Here is a 17,768-nt window from a genome sequence, read left to right as displayed (position 1 = left end):
CATTCCCTCATCTGTAATCAAAATTAAGGCAAGCTATCCTCTACCCAACGAACCCGACGTGCCCTCCCCCCTTCCCCCCATCGAACCCGACGTAACCCCCCATCAGAAGAGTTGCCGACGCCGCAGCCCTGAAGTTCGTGGACATGCAAACTCGTCGAGCTTGAGTTCGACACCACTAGCAACTCTGTACCGAGTCTCCGTCTCCGATGGTCTCAAGGAGGTGGATTTTATAGCATGAGCTATTAGAGCTAATTAGTAAGTCTCGGAAGTTTCTCTCGACTATAGATTATCTGATTGAAGTCCGATTGGAGTTTGATTTGCTAGCCTTAAGTCCGATTTATGGTTTCCTATAGCCCTAGCTGAAGTTCATCTGCGGCCTCCATTGCAATCCAGACGAGTTCATCTGCAGTCTCTTCAGCCGAATCAGCCCTCTCGAGGTTAGTCGATTTTCACTTGATTTGGTGATGAATGGTAGGTTTGACCGGTTGGTATTGCTCGAAGTTGTGGTCCCCTGTTGCATTATTATGTTTTGCTTTTACTATCGATCTGCTCAAAGTTGATAGCTTGTCGTAATTTTGATAATTTTGATTGCATTAACATTTCGATGGGGGGGGGGGGGGGAGGGGTTGATGAGAAGAGGGAATGAGCAGAGGAGTTCCGCGTGTCCACGACCTTCGGCACGACGGCGCCGATGACTCTTCTTATGGGAGGCGACGTCGGGTTCGTTTGGTCTGAGTCCGCTTGCCCTAATTTTGATTGTTTTCTGCTTGCCCAAACTCGTATGTTCAATGCTATGCTTTGTATAAAGGATAGCTTGCCATAATTTTGACTGTAGATGGGGGTGGGAAAGGATGCTGGTGATGACGAGTTTGGGCTTTTTATTTTTTTTTATAACTGGTATGATAAAAATGACATCGTACTGGATGAAATGTAACGCTAATCAAGGTCGTTTGTCTACTAGATGCCACATAAGCGTCCATATCATTTTTCCATACCGACACTAACGGAATTTTGACGATGGTACCAAAATATTATGAATTCTGGTCTTTCAATGATCATTCTATTTCAAAAAAATCTTTCAAGTAGTAATTTGTTAGTTTTAAAATTTTTTAATGACCATTTTGATAGTTTTCTCTTATTCTTCTTTTTATTTGATCCTTTTATTGCAATTTGGACCCTAATTCACCAAAAATGAAAGGCTTGGTAATGTCAAGGGATGATCATCTATATATATACACAAACCGATGGAATATTTTTATAGGGGGGAAATGGAAATGACTGCAAGGTCAGGCCTGACGGGAATTTGAATATTAGCTTTGAAAGGGTCCACTCCCCTGTCCCCATACGAACATTTTTATACCACGTCCCTATATGTACATTAATTTACAATTTATGGAGGACAGAGAATATATATATGTATATGTATAATAATATGAATATACAATGCCTATGAAAAAGCATATGTAAATATAAATGTATACGATGCGATTGTCATGCACCGGATCCATGTTATTGTCAAAGATGAGCCTTGGGGCCGACGGCTCTCGTGTAATTGGGCCTTTGGACAGATATCACTAGAAGTACGCTAGAAGGAAAAGAAAAGAAAAGAAAAAAAAATATATATATATATATATATATATATATATATGATAATTAAAAGAAAATTTATGATTATATTATTTTATGCGTGCAGTGGGTGGGGTCGTATTTGTCTTGTATGTATTTGTATGGAATGGAGCTTGCTTTCTTCTTTCACCAACCCCCGCCCTCACCTCACCTACCCCCGGGAGGTAAGTTTTCCTGGAAAATTAGAAACATCTCCTCCACTTCCACATGCAGGCGGTGCGGGTGCGTCCCTAACCTCCACCTTGCTTGCTTTGACAATATATTGCTCATCATGCTTATACATTATATATGATGATGATTGTCTATGTCCGTTCCCCTTTTTTATTTTAATTTTTAATTTAATAGAAAACTAATCAATATTAGTTCTTCTGTCCTAGCTATGCCCTTATTAATTAAGTATACGAATCAACAAATAAGGTAAATTACAGATTTAATTAGCAAATATGTTATCATTTATTTATAAACACGAGCATTGCGTCTCATTCTCAGATTAACGAGCACAATCAAATTTAAGATATATATATATATATGAGTTTTTTTTGGCCTCCTCTGCGTTCCCATCCAATAGACCATTGATCAGATGAGATGGACGATATATGTGTCTGTCTGTATTGATCTCTACTACTCAACTCTCCTCCCAACTCTGACTTAGCCACATGCACGCTTCACCTACCACCCGCCCCAGCTTCCATAATATTCCATCAATAATCAAGCAAATGCCCAAACATCAACCACTCTCCTTCCCCTCCCTCGTCGGCTTATTTATAAAACCCCCAATCCATTCCCTTTCCTCACAGCCTTCTTAATTTCTGACTCTCACCCACTTCTCTTCCTAACTTTTCCTTCCTGTCCTTCTCTAATCAATTACCTCCACGGCTCCACACCCCCTCCCCCTCTTAATTAATTTCTTCCATATTAGTCCATCTCCATATCGTATTGCACGCACAAATAGCCGGTGATTAAATTAGAGAAGCAAATCATGGATCTCCTCCTCCTGGAGAAGACCCTCCTCGCCCTCTTCTTCGCCGCCGTGATTGCCATCACCGTTTCCAAGCTGCGGGGTAAGCGCTTCAAGCTGCCTCCTGGCCCCCTCCCTGTCCCCATCTTCGGAAACTGGCTCCAGGTCGGGGATGACCTCAACCACCGCAACCTCACCGACCTCGCCAAGAAGTTTGGCGACATATGCCTCCTCCGCATGGGCCAGCGCAACCTCGTGGTCGTCTCCTCCCCTGACCTCGCCAAGGATGTCCTCCACACCCAGGGGGTCGAGTTCGGTTCCCGCACTCGCAACGTCGTCTTTGACATCTTCACCGGCAAGGGCCAGGACATGGTGTTCACGGTTTATGGGGAGCACTGGAGGAAGATGAGGCGCATCATGACCGTCCCCTTCTTCACCAACAAGGTGGTCCAGCAATACCGGTTTGGCTGGGAGGAGGAGGCCGCCCGGGTGGTCGAGGATGTCCGGAAAAACCCGGACTCTGCCACCACGGGGATCGTGCTGAGGAGGCGGCTGCAGCTGATGATGTACAACAACATGTACCGCATCATGTTTGACCGCCGGTTCGAGAGCGAGGATGACTCTCTCTTCGTCAAGCTCAAGGCACTCAACGGCGAGAGGAGCAGGCTCGCCCAGAGCTTTGAATACAACTATGGCGATTTCATCCCCATCCTCAGGCCCTTCCTCAGGGGTTACCTCAGGATTTGCAAGGAAGTCAAGGAGAGAAGGCTGCAGCTCTTCAAGGACTACTTCGTCGACGAGAGGAAGTAAGTAATTATTATTATTACTATTATTAAAATCCAGCCTTGCCTTGCCTAGCCTAGCTATTAATTAATTAAATAACTACTTAATTAATTTCCTTTCTTCCACTACCAGCCCAGCTACAATCAATCTTCTTCTTTTTTTGCTAAGTAGCTACAATCAATCTTCAATTCACCATCATCATCATATATTAATGGGAAATTCTACATTAATTCGACATCATTTCATGACATTTCCCTACTTTCCCCAAATTCCCTGCCGGCATGATCCATGCAATCTGCTGTGCGGATAATTAATTAACATGCCATGGATTTGGTGAAACTAACAGGAAACTTGCGAGCACAAAGCGCATGGACAACGAAGGCTTGAAGTGCGCGATAGACCATATACTGGACGCTCAGCAAAAGGGGGAGATTAACGAGGACAACGTCCTTTACATCGTCGAGAACATCAACGTAGCCGGTAAGTTCCTCTGCTTATAAGCTGGTCCCAGTTTAGTTTAATAAGTTGACTTCAGAATGAAATGAAACTTCAATTTACCCGGCCTCATGCGTGCTTTGCATGCTTTCACATCGAATTAATTTCTGCATCCCGTCCATGCTTTTGGTTGTCACATCCTAGGTTTCCTTCTTTTTTTTTTCTTTTTTTCCTTTTTTGGGTAAATTTCGGATCCATCTATATATATATATATATATATACACGTATGTAGGCTTTTCTTACGTGTTAGAAAAGTAATTACTGTTGGGATGACGTTGCTCTACCTGCCTATCTATTTCTTATCGCTATTTCCATGGAAGGTTCTTGTTTAGATTGAAATTTTCTTGTAGGCATTTCGATCGGGTCCCTTTTGCCTAATCAATTATATCATATGGGCCATTTATTTGTTCTATTAGCTGCAATGGTTATTGATATATACAGAAAAAGGTAACAGATGATCAATAAATAAATATTGGATACCATCTTGGTATCGATCAAATATGTGATCTGTCATATGTGCACATATATAGAATCCAGACGCCGTATCTGGCAACAGAATAATTGTAACTATTTATTTATTAGCTCTTTCGTAAGATGTGGTTTTCTTCCTCTCATAAGTTTGAGAATTTTGAGACCTGATATATGGAAGTGTAAGGGCGTGTAAGCGGCCACATGTTGAATAAGTATATATAAAGACCACTCCAAGGTCTAGGGCAGCTAAGGTAAGACTTTTATATGGCGGTAATGTAATTAGAACAAGAAATACACAAGCGCTGATACTATTGATTCCAGCAAAAAAAAAAAGCACTGATAATGATAAAATAATAATAATAAGCCAGCGGGTTAGGTGTAACGTTTCTTGTTGAATTTATTATTATTTTTTTGTTGGTAGGAAGGAGGCCACGCAAGCCTGAAATGTTTCTTGCCGAGTTAGGTCAGAGGTAGGCATCTCGTACGGTTGTTGGTTGAGTAAGATTGTCATTACCATCACTATCCGATCCACCCAAAACCTATCACAAAGTGGCTCCGTTTCATTTTACAATCACGTTTTTAAAATTTTAATTTTACTCAATATACAACAAAAATTAACAATATAATTATTAATTTTTTCTTTTTTTTAATATTTTAACAATTCGATTCAATTTTTAATATTAAATTCTCTCACTATCTATTACTTTTTTCACAATTCAATAATATAATCATTAATTTATTATATTTTTATATTTTTTCTCATAATTTAACAATACAATCATTACAATTCAATCAAAATCAAAATTCAACTCTATTTAATTTTAAAATCAAATACACATAGGTCCCTCTCCCTTCCCTTTTTAAACTCCACCTGACCCCTGAACCACGTCTCTATATATATATATATGTGTATATATTACCTTGTGCAGTACTGTACAGCAGTAAATGAAATATTATATAATAGAAGCATCATTATATTAGAATAATTAATTAGTTGCGTTCAAGCAAAAAAAGTTAATTAGAAGACCTGATACTGACCGTGGCATGTTTTGATAGGTGTTGATCGATTGGTGAAATTAATTAAAGAATTATATTACTGATGAATGAATTGAACATATGGCCGGGGATGGGATGGCTGGGTGGCTGATGAATTAACTAACGTACGTACTGATTATGAATGAACACAGCTATAGAGACAACGCTGTGGTCGATAGAGTGGGGAATAGCGGAGCTGGTGAACCACCCGGAGATCCAGAGGAAGCTGAGGCAGGAGCTGGACACCGTCCTGGGGCCTGGAGTGCAGATCACAGAGCCAGACACTCCCAAGCTGCCGTACCTGCAGGCTGTGATCAAGGAGACGCTGAGGCTGCGCATGGCCATCCCGCTGCTTGTCCCCCACATGAACCTCCACGATGCCAAGCTCAGTGGCTATGACATCCCCGCTGAGAGCAAAATCCTCGTCAATGCGTGGTGGCTTGCCAACAACCCTGCTCACTGGAAGAACCCCGACCAGTTCCGCCCTGAGAGGTTCCTGGAGGAGGAGTCCAAGGTGGACGCCAATGGTAACGACTTTCGTTACCTCCCCTTCGGCGTTGGGAGGAGAAGCTGCCCAGGCATCATCCTCGCTCTCCCCATCCTTGGCATCACCCTGGGACGGCTGGTCCAGAACTTCGAGTTGCTCCCCCCGCCGGAGCAGTCCAAGATTGATACCGCCGAGAAGGGAGGCCAGTTCAGCTTGCACATACTGAAGCACTCCACCATCGTCCTGAAGCCAAGATCCTTCTAAAAAAAAAATGACCGACTTCGAATAATATCTATCAGCCTGCATGCGCTTCCTCAATTCCCAACCGTTGATCAGTACTTTATATAGTGGCCTAATGTGGATTTTGAGCCCAAAACCTTATGATACTGCGATGAGATGATGATGGTCACATACGGTAACCCCATCTCAATATGATGATGATCGTTTCGTTGCACCCGCATTGTTACTGTTACTTTACTCTCTGTTTGGAATTGGTTGAATTTTATTTAACTTGTAAATTTGCGAACTGTGCCTTGTGATTTCAGAAGGAAACCTGTTGTTGAGCAATTTGCCAATAAATTCTTTCGACTGCATCAAACTTATTTCGTTCTTTTGACATGTCAAAATGGAAATGTTTGAGAAATTAATTTGCAAAAATTACGGTGCTTATTTATCCATAGTGAGTAGACTCGGCTCGAACTGAATTAGTTAGGGTCCAATGAGATTTTGAATATGAGAGTATAAAAAAAACCAGCAATTACACTGCACCAACATTTTTGTTTTCATTTAAAAATCAAAATATATAAAACACTACTAGACCGATGAGTGCATGTGCACCTATGTGAGAACCACGAAGAGAAGACTCAAACTTTTTATAAATGACTAGTATAGAAGTACGCGTTGCACGCGCAAGATCTCAAAAAATTATTAAGTTAAAATCACATAGAGTCTGTGATTAAGAGGGTCCGAGCTAGATTAGAAGGATGGGAGAGTAGATCTTTGTCATTAGCAGGCAGGATCACTCTTGCCCGAACAGTAATTCAAACCATCCCTTATTATTCAATGCAGGTTCTAATATTCCCAGCATCAATCTGTGATGAATTAGAACGTATTTGCAGGAATTTTATATGGGGTCACTTGGCCGATCAAAGGAAGCTTCACTTGGTAGGCTGGGAGACCCTTACACGGCCTGTGGTCGAAGGTGGCTTGGGACTATGAAGACTCAGGCAGGCTAACGACGCATTTCTGGCTAAATTGGGTTGGGGTCTATTGACTGAAAAGGAGGCTTTTTGGGTACGGGTACTTACACAGAAGTATGTGGGGCGTGTAGATGAGGGTTTGAAGTTAAAGATTTCGCCCCAAGATTCATGGCTATGGAAAGCAATTGCGCGGGCTTGGAATCAGGTTTCGGAAGGTGCTACGTGGGCCGTCAATCGTGGTGATAGGGCCTGGTTCTGGGAGGACAGTTGGATTCCTAATTGTCGACCGTTATTAGATTTGTCGCGAAGGGAGGTGCCCGCAGATCTGCGAGGCCGACCAGTGGCGGATTTTGTAGATGTCAGTGGCAGCTGGAATTGGAACGTATTCTCGGATTGGTTGGATCACTCTTCGATGTTGAAGGTAGCAGCGGTGGTGCCACCGAAGGCTAGCATGGAGACTGACTTCTTGTTTTGGTCGAAGGAGGCTTCAGGCTCGTTTTTAGTCTCATCTGCGTATTTGTTACTATGCCCGAGATCTAGTCTACACCCAGAAAATTTGTGGAAAATTATATGGCAGTGGGATGGACCACAAAGGATCCGTTCGTACCTCTGGCTCGCCGGGCATGACCGATTGCTTACAAATGAACATCGGGTAAAAAGAAATTTAGCTTCATCCTCGCTGTGTGCTAGTTGTAATATTGCTATGGAAAATACTCTCCATGTTCTACGAGATTGTTCTTTGTCTTGTGCGGTCTGGAAGCAGCTAATACCGCGCTCCATGTGGCAATCCTTCTTCTCTGTGCCTTTGAATAATTGGCTGGTGCAAAATTTGAGTATTAAGGTAAAAAATCAGAAGGGTATCTCATGGGCAGTGGTGTTTGGCGTGGGTTGCTGGCTTATGTGGTCGTGGAGAAATAAGTCAATTTTTGACCAAACCTTTTCTAGGCCGCAAGATGCGCATGTGTCCATTCTTCGGGCGGCCGAGTCCTTCTCTGTAGGATGGCAGGATCAGGTTGTAGTTCGCAGAACTGTTAGAGACTGGCAACTCGTGGGTTGGAATCGACCTTCACGTGGGTGGATCAAGTTAAACACGGATGGAGCCTCGAAAGGGAATCCGGGTCCAGCAGGAGCGGGAGGAGTCCTTCGGAAGGAGGATGGTGTCTGGATCGCGGGTTTTGCGAGAAATGTTGGGATTGCAACGGCAGTAGTGGCGGAGTTATGGGGAGTGCTTTCAGGATTGGAGCTGGCATGGGAGATCGGTTATCAGCTTGTTGTATTGGAAGTTGACTCTTTATTAGTCACTCGTCTCATCGTTGGTAGTGGGCCGAGAGCACCACAATTGAGAACCATAGTTCGGGAGATTCGTTCGTGGCTTGAGCGTGACTGGCAGGTTGAAGTCAGTCATCAGTACCGGGAAGGGAATTCTGTAGCGGATTGGATGGCACGATGGTCACTTAGCCTACCCTTGGGGTTACACATTCAACATATTCCACCGCCGGAAGTTAGAGCTTTACTTGCTGGAGATATTATTGGGGCTGCCTTACCCCGTTTTTGTTCGATTTAGTTATTTGTATATTTGCTTTCTGTTTTGTCCTCGGACTTCGGCCCCCTATCAACTGCAAAAAAAAAAATCACATAGAGTCAACAATAAAATTTTAATTGAATAATATTTGACATCTCACCAAAATAATGAAATGTAAACAATGTACAACTAGAACAATTTATTATTGCTCGTATGAAATGGAAGAGGCATATATAATATATGTAGTACCCATATACACACACATAATTCATCTTTTAACTTATTTTGAGATGGCCAGCGCACAATCTTATCAACCAGCAATATCAAATGAATAAAGCAAATATTTCTTCCTTTTTCAAATATAAGATGTAATCATTATTTTAATGAGTATATATCAATTATATAAATTTCTAACTTTGATGACATACCATTACTTAATAATAACTAAATAATATCATTCACATCTATATTTTATCATCTATAATTAGTGGATATTGATGACCGTGCATAATATGGACCATCTCTCTAGTAGGGAAGGAAAAGAGAAGACTACGTTACAGTACAGTTTTTTTAAATATACAGTACATGTTTAAATATATAATCAGCGAATCCACCCAAAGAAATAATATATATATATATATATATAATCAGCGCAGGATTACTGTAGAAGAAATGACGAATATTTGGGCGACGGGCACGATGGGCCTCCTTTCTCGTATTAGATAAGAACTAAAGATGGGGAGGGAGAGTCGGGAGACTACTGGGCCTGGGTTGGGCCCTTAAGCACTCTCAGCTGGTGCCCCGTAACTAATTGACTCAAAAACAAAAATGGTAAATGCCCTTGTTCCTATTTTGACTTTACAAAATATGGCCACCTCAACCGAGGCAATGGTGGCCAGCGTGGGGCCTCCATTACCGAGGCGGAGTGAAATGAGATTTTAAAAATCCCATGAGTTATGATATTCTAATAAAGTGTTTGAAATGTATTTGGATTTAAGAGTAGGATATTAAAATTATCCTTTGAAATAAATATTTTTAACTTTTTAAAAAATAATAAATTTTGAAATCATGAAGGAAAAAAAAAAGATAGCAAAATCTAGATATTAAGGGAGGGCAGCGGTGGTAGGTGTCGCCGTGTCGGACCCTTACTACCTTTAGTCATCTCTCTTTAGAAAGTAAAATTGGGGTTGCAGTGGCTCAAATCTAGCCAGCATAGCCTCAATTAAGGCCGCATGTAGTCATAAAAGATCAACGTGCAACCTTGATTCAGTTGTGATGGCCCCGATCTCCTTACTATCACTCTCTCCCGAGAGACGACCATGGTCGGTGGTAGTTCTGAGGTTGCTGGTAACCCTTAGGGCGTGGTGGCGGCTGATGTCAGGTGGCTGCCATCCCTCTCCCCTGTTCTTATGTTGAGTGGTAGGTTTCGAAAATTTGAAATCATATTAGGAACAATAACGTTATTTAGCACAAAGTATTGTCCCGATTCACCCCTTCCCTAATTGTCCCCCGTCCCATCCTGCCGTCACCAAATACAAGTTTAGGATTTTCGAAATCCGCCATATTCTAGAGACCAAAGATGACCTATGGGCTATATATCTAAATATATATGGGCATATGGTCATTGGTCGCATTCAATTTTTGGCGGCAGCCGAAAATTTTGCGGTACTGGAAAGGAAGGGCCTCCTAACTACCGAATCCTCAGTAGTCCCATCTCCAGTGCAGCCCACCATCCCACCCTCTTTTTTCTATTTTTCTTTTTGGCGAAAAAGAAGATCTTTTAAAATGAGATGAGGCGAGATGAGGGCATGAGAGATTCCGCACTCACAGTCGCACGGTCAGACTCCACTTCGGGATCAGCGCCGAGATGTTGCAGTGGATGGGGGGATCGCGTCGGAAAGTAACCACTGTATGTATTGTGATCAGTGATCTTCTCCCTCGCTCCTTCAGATTTCCTTTCCTTGAGAGTTCCTCTACGATGCTTCTGCTGTCCGTGTGTGCTCTAGCTAAACTTCCCTGAGATTACCTTCCGTGCAAAATCGACCATATTCATCAGTTCCGTCCAGTAGATTAGATCCACTATTTTCGTTCTAAAGCATCGATCCAGTCATTACAGTTGTGCCGATATTCGGAATTGTCATTGTTGTGTTGTTCTGAAAACGCGTGCATTTCCACTGCCCATGGTCACTCTCGATGATTGTGCTGACCGGGGAAAACAACAGTCCAGGAAGTCCACGCAGAAGAGGTACCGTAACTCCGTCCTCTCTCTGTCTGTTTCTTCTCTTTCTGTTGATAGTTGCAGAGCTCTTTCGTGGAGCTGTAAGTAACATATTTATCAGCAAATTCGCTGTGAGTTTATTCGCCACGAATCTTCAATCAGGCAGAAGCAATACTTTGAGCAAAAGAAAAGGCGACAGCAGCAGACGGCCGGTCTGGACAACTTCGATGATGGAATGGTTAGATATGGCGAACAGCAGGAAGAGCGTTGTCGATCACTGGATATCCTCAGCTTTCTAAATTTTTCAACTAATCAACAGCAGCATAGATCAGGTCATCCAGATGATTAGTAATTAGCATCTGAAACATCACACGCCTGCTGACGCAAAACAGATTTTCTTTTCTCGTATATGTCATGTAGTAGCATCACATATCATGCTATTTTTGACGAAAAATAGCTTTGCAGTCAGTCGATTTTTTTTTTTTGGGTACTCCGCTCATTCTTCTGTAAATCAATATGCTCAACCATACAGGTTTTTACCATCTTAACAGAGATGCCTACTGCACATGATCCAACTATTGCAAGTACGGATGCTCGTATATGCTCCAAGGAGTTGAAGAGAGCAGGTACACAGAAGTTTTGGCACAATTTTGACGCACAAGTATTAAATTTATTTCCTAAGTTGATCCCGTTTACTCTTCTAATCCTTTATTTAGCTCGGGCTTTTTTTATGTTGAATCAGGTCCTGCATCTCCACACAATGTTGAGACTGCATTTTCTGAAAAGGATATCAACAAGTGAGTTTGAAATTCATGCGTCTGATTATATCAAATTACATTGTCTTTCCTGCTCGACTAAGGCATTCTTAACTTGTCATCCTTAATACAACAAAAGGGGAAGGGTGACAGGTGATTGCTCGTGCTTGTTTACAAATGATATGATGTCAAAGTTCCTGATTCATCTCTGTTTCTGAAGTATCAGATTCCAATGGCTGCCCCCCATAACCTTCACAGCCATGATGATTTTCTTAAAGTATGTGCTTTTCTTTCTATAATTGAATAATGTATGTTATCTCTCACAGAGTTGGTTTTGGAGCTCCTGCTGGCCCAGGCAAAAGAATTGGTGAAGAGATGGATCGATGGGAGATATTCCCTGAAGCAAGTAAGTTGTTAGTTGTCCCCTTGGATTTCCTCCCCCCCTTTTTCTTTTCTTTTCTTTTCCAATGCCTGTGCCGCTAGCTTTTTGCTGAACAATGTTAAGATTTAAGATTTTTTGCTTATGCATGACGCAGTAAAATGGGCTCCCTGCATATAGTAATAAATTGTTTTTTCTTTTTACTTTGTCCTTTCCAGATATGTCAGTCCTGGATCTTCTTGGGGATGATGGGTCCAATCAAAACCCGGAAGTCAAGCAAGTAAATGAAGATCACGTGGCTTTCTCAGTAGATGGTACAGGTTCTGTTTGTTCGAATGCTGAATTTACTCATTTGCTTGACAGAGCATGCTATAGCTTTGGATTGTACCCCTGATACTGCATATAATATCCAAGAATATAGCTCATAATTTAATTCGCTATTGCCTGCTTCAACTAGGAGAAGATTTGCTGCAGAATTTTCTAACTGTATGTTGTCCAGCGAGAAATGAGATGTAAGACAATTACTGAGCTAAGTAGTGGAATGCATGCCTTACTAAAAAAAAAAAAAGATCTCATGCTTCAGTTTTATGTATTGCCAATGCGGCATCTTTCATTTGAGGACTAGCTTTGGGTTAGCATGTTACAGAAATATATCTATATTATTCAAAAGTACTAGTAATATATTCCAAATATTTCCTCTATTGTCAGGCTTAGGTAGAGTGGCTACAGAAACACCAATTCAGTCACGGCACCACCAAAGCAGGTAGTAAGGATTCTTATGTTGAGCAAATGCAAGCACTCAATTTTAACTTAGAATTTGGAGAGATATGGAAAACATGTATTAAGAGGAATTATTGAGCAGCTTACTGATTATTGTTGTTTACTTATTATACCCAGTCTAGATTTATTTCCATTGTCAAAATGTTCTCGTGTATGCTTGAGGTGATTGCCGAGGATGTGCTCTTGTTGTTTGCTTGAGAAATCCAAGTGCAACAGCACAAAAAAGTATACATTTTTCTCGTTTTGCAAGTCATTGTTGCTTGCAGCTAATTCAGAATCTCTTTGACGGCAGAACTTTTTCCAATAGTGTTTTCTCACCATCAAACAATCCTAGCGATTGCAATTTTTTTGCAGACGGTAGTCATGCACCATATGGATCCAGATGTGAAGTGGTATGGCTTTCTGATCTGCGTTTCCCATTTAACAGGATTATTTGCTTCAGCTGTTTACCACCTAGCATCATGCATACCAACTAGTTTTGCAACTGCAGTCTACTTGTTTTCCTTTTCAGTAATTTATATAGTAGATTATTCTGGTCAGAGGTCCGTATTATTCTATTTATAAGACTCCGTGATGAAATTTGAGACTAGTTGATGTCAATTGTAATGTCTTTCCTGCAGGATTTAAGTATTCCAGATGTTAATGTAGCCTGCAGCCTCAGTCCAAGATCTAGCTTTTCACAACAAACTTGGAATTCATTCAGCATTCCTGAGCAGGAGACATCAGGATTTTTGGATAGTTTCGAACATAATCTGGATGTCAGCAGACAAAAGCTTTCATCTTGTTGTGGGAAATCCTATGGCGGCACTGATAACATCAGCAAAAATATATGGGATGGTAAGTCTTTATCAAAATTTATATTTTGTATTTCATTCCCCAGTAGTATTCTTTTGTTTACTAGAGCGTAGCAAGAGATTTTCCGCACTTCTATAATACAAGTGTCATTGACATTCGATTCTAGTTGGTTTTACTGAAAGAACCATACTTATCCAATGAAGGTCCTAATCTAATTCTATTTGATAGCATTAGGTTTTCATAAGAAAGAAAATTTTCTCAACTGAGTGATACCAAAATCAGGGTACACTCTCTAAGCCAGCATGGTAATAATTGAACAATCTAGGTAAAGGAGCAAGTGAATATCAATTAACCATGGTCATGCATGGTAAAATCCAGTTTTCTCTGGCGATTCATTTTAAAATATTTTCCATTTTCCTCGTTGTAAACATGGGATTACAATTCCAGATTATATGGGTAGATAAGGATGCTGTTGTTTTAGCCGTGGGAAATATATCACCATAGTCCTAGATCAAAGAATGCAAGGAAGAACATAGGCATCGAAAGCTAAAACTAAAGAAATTTGATTATCTTGCCATTAGTATCACAGAGACCCTCGTTCTGCTGGGCTATTAGGCTATTACCATTCTTCCCTTTTCTCTTTCATTCTTTTTCTTTGATGAGGATTGACAAGATCTGCTTCTAATACCAGCCCCGCGTGTCTCCTCTGATGATGATCTCTCTTATGGAAAAAGTCGCAAAGTATCATCTATAGACTGTCTGTTCAAATGGGATAATATATCTGGTGACTATACAAGAACACATCATCGAAATCAGGGACCATTTGACCATGCTTTTAATAATGTTCACTTACTGAAGAAAAGGTGGGTTGCTGAAGTGAATTTCTTTTTTTTTTATTCGGTGGAAACTAAGTTAAATTTTTTACCTTCCGAACATTATTTGATGAATTTGCAATCAATGCAGGGATACTCCTAAAGCTACAGACAACTTCAGCAAGCCAGGTGTTCCCTAGTCTCTTTCTTGATATATAAGTAAAATAACTTCTACTTGTCTTTTATTAGCTTACAATAGAATGTTTCTTAGGGCTTTCCATAAGATGATTAGCCAGTATACCTGCCATCTTCTATCTTCTATCTTCTATGTAAAAGACTATGGATACTGTTGAAAAGAGGTGTCCAGGAGGCCGTAATTCATATGTGTGTCCTTAATATCATGTTGGGTGCATGTTTAGATTCCTGATAATTGGACGGGTGAAGTTTTTATTCCCTCTCTCTCTCTCTCTCTCTCTGGGGTCATGATGAGTTGGTTTGTATAATAGAGATTGGTTTCTTCTCAAGCCTATCCAATATATCATGTGGTGCTTCCCTGACTTTCTTTCCAGCGGCGAATTGTTTATGCTCTTTTAACCCCCTTTTAAATGGAATCTCCGTGGACGCATTTGTTGAAGATCTGTTTATGACCTAAACTGTATTTTTACAATGGCTGTCAGAATCTTCTGCACGTAAATTTTTTGCAGATATAGATCGGTCATGCACAGTGATGGAAGAGCCAAAAGATAGTTTGAGCTCAAAGAGGTAAGAATATCTTTCTTTTTCTCAAATAACTTCTGTCAGTTTCTGAGTTGACTAACTTTTCCAATATCTCTAAGTTTTTGATGTGAAGAGTCATGCTCTTCCACGGCAGGTTATCTTAATTATTCAAAGTAGTATTAAATATCCCTGTCATTCAAAGTAGAAATATCTTATGAGAAGAAAACTGATACTTTCCCTTCTTGTGTTAGTAAGGGGCAACATGCCCAATGCTGCTGCCCCCGACGCCGGTTTAAGGCATCCAGGTAACAAACTTGCCCACGCTGCTTGGCTTGGAACTAACATGCCTAAATTAGCGGATCATGAAGAGCTGTCATTTCCATTCAAATCAAAAACACACCTGGACTCAAGTGTGCACCTGAAGAAGAAGTTGTTCTATGAAAGCAATTGGTTGCAAGGAAGAGCTCTTCCTGTAGATTCAGATTTTAGCTCCATCCATGGAGCCAGAAAGAAAAGGGCTGCATGCCCATGCGTCAGCCCTTGGAATGTAGATTCCATCAATGCATATCGTGAGATTGACTTCAGTGCAGATGACCAATTGCCCTTTGATCAGTCTGAGCATTATCCAGATTCTGTCAGCTGTCAGCATTCCAGCCGTTTCATTTCTGCCACATTTGGATGTGACAAGATATTCGAACAATTTAACTACCACAATTTCCATTGTCTTCCCAAAGATGGATCTGACTCGGCATTTGATTCTCTTTATGCTGAGATAAATTACATGGCTTCAAACTTGTCTCATGTTGCTGGCTCTGGTGGAGAGATGTCAATGAAGGAGAGAGCTGGTGGAGAAAATGTACCAAATTTCCTGCCTGAGCAATTTGAAGAGTTTCAAGTCAAGAGTGAAGCTTTCGGAGCGAAAGATTGCTTGTCCACTGAGAATGGACAGTCAGGTGATGATCATGTCTCAGTTGATATCAACCAAGTGAAAGATGAGGCTTCAGGTGCAATGAGGGATGTGAAAACAGCTTGTCACGCAGGCTGCAGTGAAAAGATGTCTTCTGCAGGAATATCTACCCGAGAGTTCAAGACCACTGATCAAAAGAAGTATGTTTCGTTTACTCTGTTTTAACTTTTCATTGGCCACGGCTTCCTGTTAGTCTTTGTTTTCCCAGGCAGTTTTAGTCATAAGATTTGAAATGAACCTGTGCAATGAAGAAGTTACCATGTGGTTTTCCAGGTATCTGGGTGTTGCAGTAACCCCGCGGGGCCATCATATACACGGAGAGAACTGGTATGAATGTTAGGGCCCGTTTGGTTTCAGAGTTTGATTTTAGAATCATGATTTTGATTTTAACTCTACCCACTACACAACAAAAACACACGTTTCCCAAGTCAAATTTATAATACCATCACATTTGTCCTTTTCCATAATCAAAATCAAAATCAAAGTTACTTTAACTCTGAAATCAAATTCCTAGTGAATTTGCTGTTTGAGTGCACTCCTTGCGCTTAATAATAGTTGAGGGGTTCTATTTCACTTTATTTGTAGAAGCAAAATTGGCAGTGGCTCATTCCACAAGGGGATGATGCTTGAAAGCTGTGTCCTTCAACTTTTGTGTGCAGAAAATATTGAGGTAGGCGGCCATGCAGAGTTCCCCAAAGAAGTAAATATGATGATGATGATGATGCAAATGGAGATTCTTAACCGGAACCTGTATGAGAGGGTCCGGCATTTCCTTGTTTTATGCGTCCATCTGTCTGTATCCTGTCTCAATGCGATGTTTTGGGACACTTTGTAAATTTGGTGGAGTCAGTCAGGATGGGGCAAAACCACAATATCGACTGCCATATGCAGGAAGGGATACCTTCAGTGGTTTTAATTTGCACTAGAAAAATGTTCATCTCTTGAATGGTTTATCCAGCAGAAAACAGGCTTTCGTTCTTTTCCGATACAGAAAAGGTTTCGTTAATAATTTGCTATATCCTCGTGCATCTCTCGTTTGAGGGGCTAGGCTACATTCGTCAACATTCTGTTGGTCTCTAGTCCGTATTGATACTGAACAGGTTCGCTAATATGTGAACATGTATGCATTGATGAGCAAATTTCGATGAAACATGAGTTGTACCTACGTTTGGGTTGTGCCTTTCACCTTAAAGAGTCCCATGCATGCAAGTGCAACATGAGTGGTACCAACTTATGAGTGCAACTGCTTATTATAATTTATTATTACAAATACTATAACTGCGTCGGAGTATAATTGCCCCGGGGAGGGGATTTGGCAATTTAGGCTTGTTGGAAAATCCACGGGCTATCTGTATTTGAGTAAATCCGCAATTTAAAAGATTACGTCAAATAGATTGTTGGACCATGTCTCTTATAAACTCATAAATCACCTTTCAACTTTTCCATTTGACCCTTTATCTCCAGCAGGGCTGATAGTAGATGTAAACAAATTGCACCTATGCACCTGCTTTAACTTCTATCCCCGTCCCACCCTCCCCTGCCTGAAGTGGTCTCGCTCTACCTATCTCTGGGGTCGCTCAATCACTGAGTAGGAAGGTGAAATTTTTGGACGAAGAAGTAGAATTGGGCCGTTGAAGAGCCAATCAATCGAATGAGTGACTATGGGCCGATGTCGACGGAGAAATGTGTGCGCGAAACGGTCGGTCGAGTAATCTTTGCCTAAAGAAAAGGGGGAGAAAAAAGAAAAAACAAAGAAAAATAAAAAAGCG

General features: G+C 41.1%; 2 protein-coding genes across 14 annotated transcripts; both read left to right on the top strand.

The window, feature by feature from the left end:
- The first annotated feature begins 2,380 nt into the window (after positions 1-2,380).
- Positions 2,381-6,434, top strand: LOC116199390 (trans-cinnamate 4-monooxygenase). Of its 2 annotated transcripts, XM_031529726.1 has the most exons (4): positions 2,381-3,390; positions 3,714-3,847; positions 4,755-4,803; positions 5,521-6,381. In XM_031529726.1, the coding sequence occupies exons 1-4, from the start codon at positions 2,606-2,608 to the stop codon at positions 5,765-5,767; spliced, it is 1,215 nt and encodes a 404-aa protein (XP_031385586.1). In that variant the 5' UTR covers positions 2,381-2,605; the 3' UTR covers positions 5,768-6,381. The 2 variants fall into 2 exon arrangements, with proteins under 2 accessions (XP_031385586.1, XP_031385585.1); XM_031529725.1 differs by lacking the exon at positions 4,755-4,803 and having other exon boundaries at positions 2,606-3,390; positions 5,521-6,434.
- Positions 6,435-10,101: 3,667 nt separating this feature from the next.
- On the top strand, positions 10,102-17,164 carry LOC116200933. 12 transcript variants are annotated; one of them, XM_031531913.1, is made up of 16 exons: positions 10,103-10,485; positions 10,799-10,821; positions 10,957-11,138; positions 11,346-11,420; positions 11,537-11,591; positions 11,876-11,955; positions 12,147-12,248; positions 12,637-12,691; positions 13,001-13,100; positions 13,329-13,545; positions 14,195-14,366; positions 14,467-14,504; positions 14,993-15,077; positions 15,288-16,139; positions 16,273-16,326; positions 16,659-17,164. In XM_031531913.1, coding segments are annotated over exons 1-16 (2,133 nt in total). In that variant the 5' UTR covers positions 10,103-10,443; the 3' UTR covers positions 16,660-17,164. The 12 variants fall into 12 exon arrangements, with proteins under 12 accessions (XP_031387772.1, XP_031387773.1, XP_031387775.1 ...); XM_031531912.1 differs by having other exon boundaries at positions 10,102-10,821; positions 16,585-17,164; XM_031531915.1 differs by having other exon boundaries at positions 10,104-10,821; positions 10,957-11,126.
- Positions 17,165-17,768: the final 604 nt, after the last annotated feature.

The sequence above is a fragment of the Punica granatum genome, chromosome 3 (assembly GCF_007655135.1).
Source record: "Punica granatum isolate Tunisia-2019 chromosome 3, ASM765513v2, whole genome shotgun sequence".
In the NCBI taxonomy this organism is placed as follows: Eukaryota; Viridiplantae; Streptophyta; class Magnoliopsida; order Myrtales; family Lythraceae; genus Punica; species Punica granatum.
Note: the sequence above shows the minus strand (reverse complement) of the source record. Positions and strands in the feature narration are given on the sequence as shown.

Coding starts and splice junctions, on each gene's coding strand:
- LOC116199390 (XM_031529725.1), top strand. CDS start 2,606: ATGGATCTCCTCCTCCTGGAGAAGACCCTCCTCGCCCTCTTCTTCGCC. Junction 3,391..3,713: donor TACTTCGTCGACGAGAGGAA/GTAAGTAATTAT, acceptor TGAAACTAACAG/GAAACTTGCGAGCACAAAGC. Junction 3,848..5,520: donor CGAGAACATCAACGTAGCCG/GTAAGTTCCTCT, acceptor GAATGAACACAG/CTATAGAGACAACGCTGTGG.
- LOC116200933 (XM_031531912.1), top strand. CDS start 10,757: ATGGTCACTCTCGATGATTGTGCTGACCGGGGAAAACAACAGTCCAGG. Junction 11,956..12,146: donor GGAGATATTCCCTGAAGCAA/GTAAGTTGTTAG, acceptor TGTCCTTTCCAG/ATATGTCAGTCCTGGATCTT. Junction 16,140..16,272: donor AAGACCACTGATCAAAAGAA/GTATGTTTCGTT, acceptor GTGGTTTTCCAG/GTATCTGGGTGTTGCAGTAA.